Source organism: Schistosoma haematobium, chromosome 5 (assembly GCF_000699445.3).
Source record: "Schistosoma haematobium chromosome 5, whole genome shotgun sequence".
Taxonomy (NCBI): Eukaryota; Metazoa; Platyhelminthes; class Trematoda; order Strigeidida; family Schistosomatidae; genus Schistosoma; species Schistosoma haematobium.
The window spans coordinates 5,993,607-6,009,869 of NC_067200.1; the positions used below are offsets into that span (position 1 = coordinate 5,993,607).

General features: G+C 34.3%; 1 protein-coding gene across 1 annotated transcript in view; it reads left to right on the forward strand.

The window, feature by feature from the left end:
* NRD1 (Nrd1 complex RNA-binding subunit) overlaps positions 1 to 16,263 on the forward strand; it is a 63,762-nt gene that overhangs the window by 42,308 nt on the left and 5,191 nt on the right. Inside the window, exons 18-26 of the mRNA XM_051219522.1 lie at positions 11 to 94; positions 1,339 to 1,405; positions 3,225 to 3,358; positions 4,721 to 4,880; positions 7,171 to 7,239; positions 10,073 to 10,216; positions 11,402 to 11,644; positions 12,725 to 12,841; positions 15,851 to 15,946. Of these exons, the coding sequence (XP_051064760.1) occupies positions 11 to 94; positions 1,339 to 1,405; positions 3,225 to 3,358; positions 4,721 to 4,880; positions 7,171 to 7,239; positions 10,073 to 10,216; positions 11,402 to 11,644; positions 12,725 to 12,841; positions 15,851 to 15,946 (1,114 nt within the window). The remainder of the gene's footprint in view (positions 1 to 10; positions 95 to 1,338; positions 1,406 to 3,224; positions 3,359 to 4,720; positions 4,881 to 7,170; positions 7,240 to 10,072; positions 10,217 to 11,401; positions 11,645 to 12,724; positions 12,842 to 15,850; positions 15,947 to 16,263) is intronic.

The following is a 16,263-nucleotide window of genomic DNA, read 5'->3' on the forward strand; positions in this document are numbered from 1 at the left end:
ATTTTTACAGCATGGCATTGCATACATTGATGGTCTATGGTTTAAATCAATCATTGAGTACAATCACCTATGAAGCTGGTGAAGCAGATCTAGTGTAAGTTGTTATTCATTGTGTTTTTTTTTGTTTATTTGTTTAGAAAAGTTTAATGGTGGTGATTTCATTCATCAATTCACTCAAGTTTATTGTATTCGCTGTATTTAAGCCATACTATTTTTGTGTATAAGTGGTTTAACGATACTATTATTACTATTAGTATTGGCTCTACTCAATATTATATTTTGGGTACAGTATAGAATTTTCAGCGTAAATTATTTCAAGAAGTTTCCTTTTCTTATTTCTTGATCGATCCTTTGTGGCATCAATGCTTGAAGTCACTAACTTCTAGTCTGAGCCATGTTGGGAGATGCAGACTACTTGGTTGGGGTCCGCGTGACAGTTCGGGAATCGACATTTGAATAATGTACATTGTTTCCGATGCATATTGTCAGCAACCGCGATGTCTCTGATTGGGTTCTTTTGTAACTTGTACAGCGAAATGTCATAAAATTTTCACAAACGCTTTTGAATAAGTTATACGACCAATAGGCACAATGATGTGTTAAAACAAGCATGAAAACAGATAACTTATTGAAATATCTTGATGGTAGGAACAGGTAACCCAGATATTCGAACGGTTAAACTGAATTAGGTAGGATATGTTTCAAACTTGTTGCCTAATGCTATTAGTAAATGTTTAAATTATCCTGTTAATAAATTCAGAATTGATTTCTGATTAATATTTTTCACATTTTTGAATTCTATACAGGTTATCCAGATATGTTCATTTTGTCTGATAGAACAGATGGTTTAAGATTTTCTATAAAATGCAGAATGCATATTCTGTCCCATATGGGGCTCATCAGATAAATCTATTTTCACTAAGGTTCACTCTGAAAGTGGAACCCAATACCTTTTGCTTCGAACCCCAGTGCATTATCCACTAAACTACTGAGTGCGGATAGCCCATAGCTTTTCGTTTTTTTCATACACACTACTGTTAGACAGTTGTCGATAATCGGCAAGAAAGCCTATTTCATTTGGCTGCCATATGAGTTGTCATCGGTCGTCGATAAGTCGTATTTAGGGTTCTTCGTCAAATGGATGCTTTCTTACACCTACCGTTAGTCTGAATCGAACTCATGTCACAGTTTTTAATGTTAACACTGAACTATTCCAGCTGATATTGTTCATGAATAAATGTAGATGCTTCTTTGAAATACTGCATATTATCTCATTGTTTTAAATGTATGTATATATGTATGAAAGAAGCAATATATTTTCTTTTTTATGTTTCGTAGACAAGATGTAGCGTTTCGTGATAATGGCTTGCGTATTTGTGTTAGCGGTTTTAGTGAAAAATTGTTTGTAAGTTTTATTATTATTTTCATTATTTGGTTGAAAATGTTGTTTTTTGGAAATCGATTTATTTTTCACCACAGATTGATCTCGGTTGAGGTAGATTTAAAAACCTAGGAATCGTTGGACAACAACCCTTCATCACGAAATTTGAAGGTTCTAATTGACACCTCTGGATGAATCGTGGGTACACACTGATATGACGTTCCATACTAGATCATACTGTTATAACCTTATTTACAATGATAATAAATACAATATGTTTTTTGTGATATATTCACTGCTCAATGTATATGAAACTATCAAATCCAACCTTGGCATTGATACCTAATTATTTAGAATGATATCCCAACCGAGATCTGTATTTTGATGGTATAATGAGAGTAATGTTGTTCTTTTGTAAACATCTAACATTATCTATATTTTTACTTCGTAAATTACATCAGCTTTGTACTATATGTAATCAGTAAATTGATTTCATTGTGTATTTTTAATAAAAAGCCTTAATAATATGTCTTATCGACAAGATGGATTAATATAAATGCATGCATGCATATTCCTGAGTGATAACAGAAAATTTTTGGATGAATTCATAGTCTAATCGTTAGATCTAACATTCAGTTTCCCCGACTGTAGCTGCCAGCTTGACAATGTGATTGTACTTGTATATATTTGATGACTCAATCTACCATACCAGGGAGGTGGGTTTTAAAAGCGTTAAGACTAAAACCAACACACTCGTACTCTGAAGGTGAAGTTTTACCGTCCAACTGGAATGTGTCAACCAACCTCGAACCTCTAACGATACTTTAGGTCACCTGACTCATAGTTACTTTCACATATACCCGATATATACTATAATTGTTCATAAAGCTATACATCATAGACGGTGGTTACCACTGTTATAACTTGTGATCTGTGTGCCCTGTTAATTTATAACGTAACGATACCGCCAATTTAAGAGCAGTGACTTATCGATCAGATCAATGACGCGTAAGCCCATACGAGCAGTTTCGAGTCCTTATTGATCTCGTTTCCTGTCTAGCTCAGCCAGTTAAGTCTAGAACATCAATCCGAGCCTCTGCAATATGAATCATGTGTTTTAAAATACTCGGTTTATATATTAATCAAACAGACCATAAAATAGAAAATAACATTTGTACAAAATCTGGTCAAATGTGGCTGTGAATGTGGGAGGCAGTGACTAATAGACAGGACATAATTCAAGAATGGCAAAACGTATAATAATGGTTCATAGGTCAAAATAAAGTTTATAATAAGAGGAATATGAATAGTTTAGTTATTTAACAACCGATGGTTAGAGACCCTGAATGACATGGCTCAAAATCGTTTGCAATGGCGCAGGTGCATACACTCTTTGTGTTCTCCCAAATTTTGATCTCCTTATTCCTCCTTGTCTCTTTTTTTTCTCCTCTCAAATATATTTCACTGTATTATACTCTTTAAATAAAATATCCAAACCCTAATCTTCCCGATTACTGCTTATACTCTTATTACCTCTACTACTACGGTATTTGAATCGACGACTGCATCTCTGTGCTAATGTGGTGTGGCAACTCTAACTGATGTACGTGCTTACGAAGTTCTATGTTGTTACTGACTGACTGACTGAATGACTCATACCAACAAATTTGCATTCGATTTCTTCTGTTTGCCTTTAAATTATTTAAGTGATAAGCAACTATTATAAAACAGTTTATTTGTTTATTATTTTGGGCTGAATTGGAATGTACTCAGTGTTCAATTATACTTTTCTCTGTTTATTTATTTGTTTGGTTTTTTGTTCTCAAAATACTTTTAAAAATAGTGTTTTTATTCAACTATACTTGATCATATATTGGATCAAACACAAGATTTATCTAAAGAATATTTCGAATCATATCGTGATGCTGTACTTCAAATTTATTATAATGAAGCACTTAAACCAAATGTACTCAATACGTAAGTGAAATAGTGTAACAAACCAATGAACACTATTTTTTTCAAACGGTTTCGATGTTATGGTGAATGATGATGATAATGATGTTTGAGGGCAATCGACAGTCAAGTTAATTACCGTACGATAACTACCTATAACGTCATGTAATGTATTAAGTGATTTATACTGGTGATCATATTTCTAATTGATTCACCCTTCTCGTTTCATATGATTAAAAGTGGAAATCTTTCTAGAAAGTAAGGTGGAGGTGGTAGTCCAGGCTGATCATATACTGTCTCATAGCACCATGGTCTGTGAGAAATGCGATTGGAAATGGGTCATTGATTGAGGTTGTGAATACTATTACGTTGATCCTGACCCCCAAATTCTTTTTCTTTGTCATTCAAGAATATTTTCAGGGAGTACAGTTCTGTCCGGGATAGAATAGTAGGTTGGTATAAGAAAGCTATGACGATTTAACTTGAAACCTGGTATCAATCCATAAGATGGTTAATGGTTGATCTGAGCCATGTTGTTAGATGCAAACTTCCCGTGTTGAATCGTCCTTGATTATTGGTTAGATTAGATTTCCTATAAATCACCGGTTTATGTATCTGACTCTAGGGTTAAGGGTTAATTCTACTCACCATGATACTCAGACCGTCATGGATTAAACGTAGGATTGAAATACAGACTTCTGCCTTTTTTTCATACCAAGTATCCTATTAATAAGCTGACCTAATCCAAACATATTGTAAAACACGACAATAGGCAGGAAGAGTGTATATTATTGCGAAAAGTTATAAAGTACTCACGTAATACCTAAACATAGTCTCCAATCGTCCATTTGCATCTTCCGGTGTGCTCTGCAATCTGAACTATCTTCTCGATTGATCTCCGAGTGTTATGCCAACTCCGTGCTTTCGACGCACTGAAACTCTCCACTCTTCACAATTGTTGCAACTTCGGCACCACTTCCCGCTACACACTACGTATAAACATCCTTATCATTAGCGTGCACCTCTATCTCCATGCTATCTTGAGACTAAGTTTTAGGTGAGTGATGATAAACAAGATATGCTTTTAACTTATATATCTGTGAGATAGGTATATATCTATATGTATGCAAATATGTAGTGTGTATCTCTGCGTTCTATTACAAATTATACCTTATTATTCATTATTAGTCCCCCCACTTGCACATTAGGTTGAACTCGATTATATTCAGTGTGTATGTCAGTATATAAATGAGTTGAGCGCATAACATAACACTTAACCACCGTTGTACTCATTGTGTATCCTGCTAATTAATTAATTTACTGATCATTTATATATTTACTCTTTGAATAATTTCCTTTTGTTTGTTTCGTCTATTTACTTCACAGTCATCTTCAATTTTATCTTCTTCGTAAAGAAGCTTATCTAATTACAGATTTATTGAGTGCACTGAAAAATTTGTCCGTTGCTGATGTCGCTGCGTATAAACAACAATTTTTGTCCACTTTACATATTACTATTTATGCTTATGGTAATATAACAAGACAGGTGAGTCTTCTTAAAACATATGTGTATGCTTGAAAAGACATTAAATTATCTCCTTCAGTTCATTTGGCAAATAATGTTCTGATGTGTAAGGAGGTCTGAGGTTACGTTTTTCCAATCAGTTCATTGCAAATATATCTCAGTTCTACAAGAGGGTCAGTCGAGGCGCAAAAAATTCAGTATCTACATCTGTGACTGTGAAGCTGGTTGACACTAGACTAAATTCACCAGGGAGCATCGGTTCCCCCAAGATTACAGGTTTATTTTGCTGATGAGTGTCAGATAGAACTAAGCCTAGGTCCTTAGATCTCTACTTAACATCTCAACATAGTGCACGCAACGTCAGTAACTTAGACTAGTGTCCACATTGCAACTTGATCAATAGAGTTCCGGTAGCACTAAGAAGGACTTGACGTATATAACAGTGGTCACTACTCAGTGATCATTGAGTTGTAAATTTTCCCTACTGAATTTTGCTAGTGTACGATTGGTTGTCCTTGTTTTCAGCTTACTACTTCTGGTTGGTTTATTGCAATTTAATATTCATTGATCATCAAGTCTTTTCTTGATTTCTATCTCTTTCTTTCTCTTTCCTATCCACCGTGTAAGTGGGATTATTGACGAAGTGTTATAAATAAATTAGTTGTCTGGTTTGTGTAGTTTGCTTACAACCCGTTTAATATTAGAAAAATATTTCAGTCAGTTGTATCAAAACAAAACGGTATGTTTTGTTAAGATCACTGGTCGATTCAAGTTAAACGACCGTGAATCAAACCGTAGACCGTTGTCCCCTCACTCGAACTCTAAACCTCTAAATAATTGAGCTGGGATACATTAGTGTACAAGTCCAAACTCAATAAAGCTGAGATATTACATCACTATCCTCCATTGTCTTCTTAATCTCAGTAAAATCCAACAATTTCCAAAACCACATACTAAGAGCAGTATGTGTTCATAACTGTAGAAATGCAAGAAAAGAACATTTCAAAAATCATTTGACGTTTAATTTGTGACGGTTGACCATTTCCTCGTTTTTATATGTAATTAAATTATAAGCAAGTTGATAAAGATGACGCTTTCATTGCTTATGTGTTTTTCCCCTCGATTTGGAGAGTACACTTATGACACATATAGTGCTCTGTACTAAAAGTACCAACAAAATTCAGACTTCTAAATTATTTCAGTTACCATACAAATTGACTTTCTCTGAATCTAGATACAAAATGTTTCAGAGTTAAATTATGTCATTACATAACCAACATAATCACTAGTAGCTCACCTGATTTTTGGTAGTTTTATGTCACATACAATTAACGTGTACTATATTATTATTATTACATTGTATCTTGTATCACAACATGCCTTAATTTTCATCCCACCTGTGCTAAATGAATTGTGGAAATTTGGTCCACAGGTAAACATTTATCCCAATTCTTACGTTATCGCTAACAAGTTCAAATCTGTCTCCGTCTAATCTAGTTTGAGCTATTGGATAGTGAAACTACACGCAAGTCGCATCAAAAGTTTGATTCTTCTCTGTTGAACAACTACCTTACGATGAATCCTAATTATAAATAGTTAAAAGATATTTCCTAATACAAGCGCAATCTACGTGATCTAAAGGACTCAATGACTAATTCACACAATACTTCAATAGGAAAAAAAGACAGTAATTCTAGGAAATTAAAGTTTTTAATGCAACAAATCTGTGTTATGTAACAAATAACATTAACCTTTGGAACAGATAATCAAATTAAAACGATTTTAATAGTGGTTGATATGAATAGAAAAAAATTTATCAAGGAATTCCTTGGTCACCAGAACCGTCTTTTTATTAATAGGAGTAAAACGAAACTACATAATTTCAGTCCTTCTAAACCTGTCATTTCGACTGAATTCATAAATTTATACTTGATCATCAAATAAGTTACTTGAACCTGGTAATTTAGACTTTAAAATCAATTCTTGGATGTGGGCGAATCCAGCTGATGAGTTCCAAGCAGAACGAAACGCACATCCTGGATCCAACCATTAACTGCGATTCGTCACTGTTTTAAAAATGATTATGACTTTTTGGTAATATCAAGACAATCTGCACAGGATTCAAATATGTCTAAAAGTGATTGATCAATTGTAGTCTTAGACATCAATGAGGAGACACGAATAACCATAATATATGAGTTTTCATGTTTATTTTTTAACTTGTTATACCTTCCACGTTGTTACATATATTCTTTTGTTTTCTATCATTGCCACCGCGGCCTCCACACCCCTACCATCCAACTATCTGTAGGATGCCATTTCTTTCTTTGATTATACAGTGGAGAAGATTCGACCTATTCCTAGATCCACAAGAAAGTTGGTAAGTTAACTTCAACCTTAATTTACTTACTCAGGCATGTTACTGCTTGTGGAGAATAGAGCAGTGGAGAATATCTTCTTGTACTATATCTCTATATGCAATCTTCCTCTTATTTATTACCACCTTTGACCTAACCACTGCTATGAATCCGGTGTTCATCTTGTTGTGCTGATGCGGTATGGCAACCTGGACCAATGCATATATGTGCCTGGTCCTACGTTGTAGCTGACTGACTGACTGACCTGTGGAGAATAGGCTGCCGACCAGCAATATCCAATCTACTCTATCATGGGCTCTCCTTTCCAGTTGTTGACAAGTCCTATTCATTCTTATGATGTATACCTCCAATTCCCGAAGCAATATTTTTTTGATCTGCCTTTTTCCTTCTTGTCTTAAGGAACTCAAGTTAGGGATTACTTTTTTTATACAGTTTGCTGGTTTCTACAATGTGTATCCTGTCCACCCTCACAGTATTTTCCTAAGTTTGTTTTCATCCGGCAACTGATTTGTTCTCTGCTACAGTAGGTCATTGGTGATAGTGTCTGGCAAACGGATATGGAGTATCTTCCATAAACAACTGTTTATGAATACCCGTACCTTTTTAATGATAATTTTAGTAGTTCTTCAGGTCTTAACTCCGTACAATGCAACTGTCTTGATGTTGCTATTGAAGATTCTGACTTTGCTTTTACCTGACAGTTGTTTTGAGTTTTGGACGATCATTAGTTGTAGGAATGCTTCCATTTCTTTGTGAATCCGTGCCTTTAAATCTGCACCAGATCCTCCTTGTTTATAATTGATGCTTACCTGGTGGTACGTGAAGGTTTCAACTTCTTCCATAGCTTTCGCTTTTGGTTGGTCCCCACTGTGCTGTATTTTGGGATCTCTCTTTTTCCCTTGTAAACTTGATCTAATTAAATTCAATTTTCCTCATACTTTTGACTCACATTATTATTGTTTCCCAGCTGTACCAACTCTTAATTATAAGAGTTTCGTATTTTCATGTTGTTAATGTTAACAACTGTAATTGATCAGTTCCCATGTTGGTGACGTAATTAAATCCTAAATGGATTGCCTCAATATTGCCAGCTTGAAAGCGAAAGATATTAAGTTGAAATCTCAGCGCGCAAATCAAAATTGGATAATGATAGGTGCATCCAGATTATTAAAACCGATCATTATCCACGATCTTCATAGAATCACAACGTGTAACCCTAATCAGTCAACATAATTCCTCGTACCTTACATATATTTTTTCTAGGAAATATTTGTTTAGCTACTCATTAGTAGTAGGAATACTAGTTAATAAAATGTTTTGTCCGCCTTGAACTCACACCCATCTGATATCATTACAACTATTATCCTTACCCTTCCCACTTTTTGATTATAGTGTGGTACACCTTCAATGCGTTATTTTGTAGAATATTCAATAAAATATAAAGTCTCTTTCAGTGCTCATAAAGATTACTCATTATTCAGTTTTTGTAATGTTAATAATTCTTAATATTATTGTTATTGTTAGCACTGAGAATAAAATGCTATGATATCGATCATTCATCCACAATGTGCTAGTTGAATAGGCTTTATTCAGCCTTATTTACAGTTGGTCAGAACTCTGAATGAACATTATCAACAACCGTCCTCTCTGTAGTGAGTAGTTTGATCGTTATACACTCCTTGTCCTTCTAGATAACATCATCAGTACAAAAGTTTGATAGAATTGATTTGTCTTGACTTAAACACAGCTTGTTCGGTCAAATCTGATTCAGATTGGTTGTAGTAAACAACTTTTCCGTCTTGATCTCTACTACTTTTCACTGTGTTTCTCTTTGATTTGAATTTTAACTTCACAGATGTTCGTAGTTCTTATAATTGATTGATATAAACCAAGTTACGTTGTGGCGTTTGATAAGTTATTATTGTACATCCTGATGAAGAAGAGTGTTCATTTTGTCACGCGATACTTATGCCGATAAACATTTACGGAATACCAAATATAGATATCTCATCTTAATTTAAATATAATTTTGGCTACAAGCAAGCTATTAACAAGTGATGAGCACATAATAAAGCTGTATTTCGTTGTCACGATCTTAATTACCTCTGCATTGCAAACGTATGGCTATAAACGTACACGAAATATCGAACTTGTGACCTTTAGATCTTGTGGTGGTGAACATGCTACGGTTTAGTCTGTGATATAAAATCTAATCATTTATGTTACTAGACGAATAGATTTCCAATTTCAGGTAGTTTGTCATTATCCTCAAGCTTCTTTAGATCTCTTCCCAACGTGAAACAGAACCTGCTACATGTGTACGCCGTTTCATTTTTCCACTCCCCATTGGCATAGAGATGAAATTGTCAAGTTTAATCCCAGAGAAATGGACGTAGTCACAGTATTCATAGTAATAGAAAGGAATATATAGCAAAGATATGATTCACGAAGAAAATATGGGTTAATATGATAAACAATCAAAAATTTCCAAGGTAATTAAGAAGCTTAAAATTCAGTTGAAGGCAAAGAGTGAATCCACCTATTCCATTGCAAATGATTCTAAACCATGTCACCTAGTATCTCTAACGCTTATTTACGATATTCACATGAACCCCAACTAAGTAGTTTGTACCTACCTATATGGCTCAATCCAGCAATCAAAGGGGTATCCGTCAATTCAAAGTAATAACTAACTCATCCGTATAGGGTTTTTTTTACACCTCATAGTTCAATTCTTCTATTCGAATGACTTTTACCAAATTTTTTGATTTACTAAAAACACTTACAGCTGTATTCTTTTATTTTTGCAAAAAAATAATCCAACTCTCTGTTTAGATTGATACCTCAATCTTAGATCCAGGTACATATTATCTACGTGTTATGAATTGTAATCCAAACGATGTAAATATGTGTTTAGCTAGAATACATTTACTTGGTGAATCCGATATTAAACAACAATGCTATAATAAACTATTGGCAGTAAGTAGAATTCTTTTTATACACACATACACAGACACACTTGTTATTTATTTCACTAGTTTTTCATTTTCCCCTCAATTTATGCGGCTAATTTTTGAATGACTGTTGGTTATCACTACGGACAAGAAGTTCACTAACCGTCGGTCTCGCTCGTGAATACATAACCTCTAGACCATTGAGCCGGCATCCAACGGTGTTAATGTCCTTGCTTCGTGTCCTGCATGAGGAATCGTGAATGCAAAATGCTGCGTAGTCCCATACTAGGACGAAACGGCCGTCCACATTTTCAACGGTGGTCTAGGTTAAATCGACTCATGAATCCAACTATTAAAAATTACTACACTCTCCACACCCCCCCCATTCTATTATATATATTAGTTCATGGTAACTTATGTTTTATTACGGTTTACAATTTTTTAGCAGTTCTGTTGAAACCAACAGGATTTGCTTAAACTAGATAATTCGGAGAAATTAATGTATAACACTTCAACAACAATCCGCTATACAACTGAAAAGAGAAAAGTTGAAAACTGTGAAAGTTTAATATTCGAACAAGTCGACATTTTGATAGAATAACCTTATTTGTATAGCAATAAATATATCTCTGAGACACGACAAAAGCAGCAAATTTAGAGCGAGATCATTGAATTTGTCAGTAGAAAAGGTCATTGCTGAATTATGAATCGGAAAGACGCTACTGTGAACTTCATTACACGTTAAAAATATTGTTTATTCAACAAAAGTAATAAGACTAAACAATTTTATTTCTTCCTAACAGTATCTAGTCTAGTGAGTAACTATTCAGGTACTTAGCTTTGAGCCATTCATTTTGTACAATCGGCAAGGACTCGTAATACTACCAGACTGTTTAAATCTTAGTAGTCAAAGTAATATCCGGAGCCGCATATTACTGACGCTGATGGCTGTAATCTTTAAACCACTCATGTTTTAATTAATTAGTCGTAAGTTTAAAAAAGTTAGACTTGAACTGCTGAATATTATCACTAGCCCTCACAATTACAATGTAATACAAAGTTGAGTACAATTTAAATTTGTATTTCGCATACTATTGAAACAGAAATTCTTATCAAATAACCCTTTCATGTGCCAAATTCTCCTAATTTAATCGCGCGTTTTTTATCCGACTAAACCTTTTTTGTTTTCTTTTGTGTATTTATTTTTCAGTTTATATTATCTGAACCGGCTTTTGATTATCTGCGTACTAAAGAAACTTTAGGATATACTGTTTATCTCCGATATTGGCGATCATCTCCTGGTGGTACATTACATTCAGGTATCAGTTTAGTAGCATATAGTCCAGCTAATAAATATTCCATTGATTATGTCGCTGGAAGATTGACTGCTTTCTGGCGTCGAATAGCTCCAAGGATTATTGCTGCTATGCCATCGGAAACGTTTAAAACGTCAGTAAGTGTAGAATGTTGTATTCTTCCTGTTTTTTTTTTTATTTCTACACTGTTATTCCGACTATAAAGTCTAAAGAATTTGTCAAGATTATAGTACCAGTCAGTTATGACCATGTTCACGATAAGATTTTCCTGTTCCCTTTTTCGTTTAATTTGTCGATGATATACCTATACAATATAGACTTTGTTCAGTTAATCATTTTCGTAAATAAGAGATCTTAATTAATATTCGAATAACGCTCAAGTTTTAGTCGCTGGAATAAAATACCGTACGTTTGTACATTTTAAGTTCTTCATAAATTGACAATCCACATTTTTCATACACATAGTTCCCTTTATCATTTTGAAAAGAGCAAGAACAAAGATTCTAGCAGAATAGCATGAATTCATTTTATTCATGCTATTCTGCTAGAATCTTTGTTCTTGCTCTTTTCAATCCACATTTTCTCTCAATGATCTTTACTGTTCTAGTTTTGGTTGATTAATTGTTTTGCTATATTTATTTTCCTGTGGATTTTGTACCTTTCGATTATTAAGTTGGAATTTCATAGTTTGGATTTCTAACCATTAGATCCCGACTTAAGTGTTTTAAGGTTGAGAGCTCACTATAAGTCCTAAAGGTCATGAGTCTGATCTTTGTCAGGGTTGTGGATGTCTACTGCTAAAGAATCCCATTCTACGTCAAAAACACATATCTACCTCTTTCGACTCTCGATAGTTTTCTAGCTACAGTCAATCTGTGACATAAACAATAGAATTTATAATCTTCAAAAATTCTTTTTACAAATATATATGCGACTTTCAACCACACTATTAAGAGTATTGAAGACTATCAGTTATACGATTCATTCGCCTTAACCGAAATAGTTAGAAGAGAGTGTATGTGTCGGTAGTTTGAAACCGAAACTTTGATGAGCTAAAAGTTGGACTCATTTATCACTGAACTATCCCTTCACTTTATGATTGATTAGTGTATTTTTTGTTTAATAAACAAACAATCGAATTATAAAATTGTTCACAGTTTATACTTCAGTTACCATAGTAAACGTCTTGTTGTGTTCAAAAAAAAAACTTTCTATAGGTAGAATCATTGATATCTGTGCATCAATTAGAAGATCCCAATATGATGACAGAATTTGAAAGAAATTGGGATGAAATTATGGAAAGTACAGCGAATTTTAATTATCGTGAAGAATGTGTAGGTTGATTTGTATTAAATTATTTATATTTATTTGAACACGTAAATATTGGTACAAGGGAGTCGTGAAGGACCAACACAAGCCAGTCCTTTGCAGCTTTCTTTCATACCACGACACCATGTCATGCACTGACCACCTCTCCACTTTTTCCAACCAGTCCCAGAGTCGGCAAATAATACACGACGTGGAATTCTCTGGGACGACATTCGGAGAACATGTCCAAGCCACCGAAGTCGAAGTTTCAAGATGGTGACACCGATTGCATTATCGTCTCTGTGCCCGAACACACGATGCGGAACCTCTGCATTACTAACATGATGTTGCCACCGGATGTCAACAATCCTTCGGAGACAGCGATGATCGAACACAGAGAGTCGTCTAACATCCTCAACTCGGAGAAGCCAAGTGCCACAAACATAGAGCAAAACTGCTCTCACCGACGCGTTGTAGATCCGACCTTTTACAACCAGACTGATATCACGAAGGCACCAAAGTTGGCCCAGATTAACATAAGTCGCTCTGGCTTTCACTATACGTGCATTGATCTCATCACTCACACCCCCACTAACACTTATGCAACGACCTAGATACACGAATTTCTCGACTAATTCTATCTGCTCACCATCTAGGGTGAGTACAGGATTAGAATCCTTCCAGTCTTGTAGAAGTACTTTGCACTTCGAAGGCGCAAAGCACACACCGTACCTACGGACACTGATTGCCAAGTGATCTATATATATTGTTATATATATCATTATTTACCTGTCAGATGGTGAGATCCAAATAAAAATTGTAAATTATGAATGAATATTGATTTTAATCTTTGTTTTGATATTTGTTGTCAGTAAGACGTGTTCAAACCTTTTCTCTATGAAATTTTCACTCATTATCACAGTCAAACTAAATATCATAACTATTTGAACCCAATGTTCAACTGGGTATTTGCATTTAAACAAGTTCATTCAAATATCAAACACTACAATCCTCTTGTATTCATAAAAAAAGCCATCATACTGTTATGACTTTTGCCCTGTTATTTATCATATGACAAGTTCGGCAATCAGAACACTAACTTACACGACCTTGCCCCCTTGTGCTAAACCCATGACACTTTAACCAGCACGATCAACCTTGAATCAACATTGAGTGATAATTGGTCCTCTGTATAGTAACTTCTTGACTAGTCCTGTTCGCTTGAGTCCAGAATACAATCTCAGCTTACACTGAATGAATTATGTATTTCAGAAATATGCAGTTTATACACAAGTAAACCAGACCGCATCATTCTGTAAAATAGAAAATAACAAATATACAGAATCAAGCCAAAAGTGGCTGTGAGCGCGAGATACTGTAACTAATAAATTAAGAAAACATAAGGATATTAAATCGTATAATAATAGTCAACAAATCAAATGAAAGTTTATAATAAAAGGAATATGAATACACGTATAATCTAGATACTTAGTAGTTTTCTAATAAAAATATATGTAATAATAGTCCATAAATAATTCCTAGCAGTTACCATCCATTTATTCTTCGTTATGATATAACACATACTATTATGTCTTTCAACCTCTGATTAAAACTACATGACAATGGTATCAATCGGAATCACGACTTCTGTGATTTAGTGTTTCTAACTTGTTTAGTTACACGTTCAACTGGCACTAGTAACTTTGATCCGGTAGCTAGGTCTCTATTAGTCCACTACTCACTGACTCCTCTCTATGCCCAGTCTTCAGTTCGAAAGTCAGCAACCAACTTCTAATATATTTATATTTCAAATAGATTTAGTTTATATACAGACATAAAAGACCACATCACATCGTAAAATGAAAAATAACATCCAAAAGTGACTGTAAATAAGAGAGACTGTATGTGATAGACGGGCAAGAAATTAAGAATAGTAAGTTATGTAACAGTAGTTAATAAGTCAACCGAAAGCTTATGTTCAAAAGAGCATTTATATATTATTATAATCTAGTTACCTAATAATTATACAACAAGAATATGTATAATAATAGTCCATAAATCAGTCTTGGAAGTTACCTTTCCGTTATTTTTTGTCTTGATATAACACTCTTATGTCTAATAACCACTAATGGTAATCTCTGGGCTTATAGTGAGAAGGTTTTTACCAATGAAGTCATCCATAGCAGTCAATGGTGATCGTAGAATATCATGAATCGAATAAAGTTAAAAATGTCGAATATTGGATGTCGACTCACTGGTCCTACATTGTAGCTGACTGATTGACTCACTGATGATCTGCGGATTAAGCTCTCGCTTCAAACACCTGGCAGTCTTGAGTTCTATCTTGAGTTAGGATTGTGCTTGCAGATTGTTGAGAAATTCAGTGTTCCCCGGTTTTTATTTGATCAATTTATACAATCATATTTCTAGAGCAATTAAGTTGCATGTAGTGGTTAAATAAAAGATTATTGTCGTATATAAAAAGTATTTATTGAAAGATCTTTTTCCTCTCCCCTCCCGCCTGTCACACACACACACATACAAAGGATATTACACTTAGTAACTGATTTACAAGTAAATAATAAAATGGGAAAAGATCGGTAAGACAAAATGAACAGTAGTTTCATCGTTTACATTATAGGCCGGTCTTAACTAACTATAATAAGCCATGAAGAACGTGAAAAAAGCGCAGTCCTAGCACATGACTCTCCAAGTGCACCAATCCACGACTCTGTCGGAAATGAACCCAGAAACATCAGGTCACGTAGTCTGATTGTCAAGCGCTCACCGCAAAATCTGAAGGTCGTTTTTACGACTCATGTTGGTATCATGGATTCAAACTCCGGAGTCGTTTTATACTAGGATGAATCAGTTGTCCAGTGCTTCTTGGTTTTCAGTAATTGTTTGAAAAAGATCATAAGTCTATGATTTAAACCATAAAACTTAACTGTCTGCGCAAACCTCTATAGTGTAATTGCCTTATGATAACAGTAAAGAAGATAGTAATATTATACCGTATATTTTTATTTATTTAGGTGAAAATTTTGTCAACTATTACTCAAGAAAGTTTATTGAATTTCTTCTTAACAGAATATTTGGATGTTAAAAAACAACGTTCTTTATTTGTACAGGTAAGTAAACATTGTATTGATGAGAGGTTAATTTAGGCCACTGGTGAGATTTTAATTTATGGACGACCTTTAAACGAAGCTAAAGTAACCTTAAGAATGTTTACTTACTTACTAGAGCTAAATGAGTGTTATAAACCTGTGGGAAGAATAAGGATTATGATTTACAATTGATGGTTAGGGTTAGGAATTAGACGTACTGACATCAGCTAAAATGCCAAAACGCTATTCAGACAAATAAGTGAATGAATTTCGCTCCAAAATACAAGACCTGTTATCATCAATCTGATTGATACGTCCATAAATTATAGTCTCGCCTA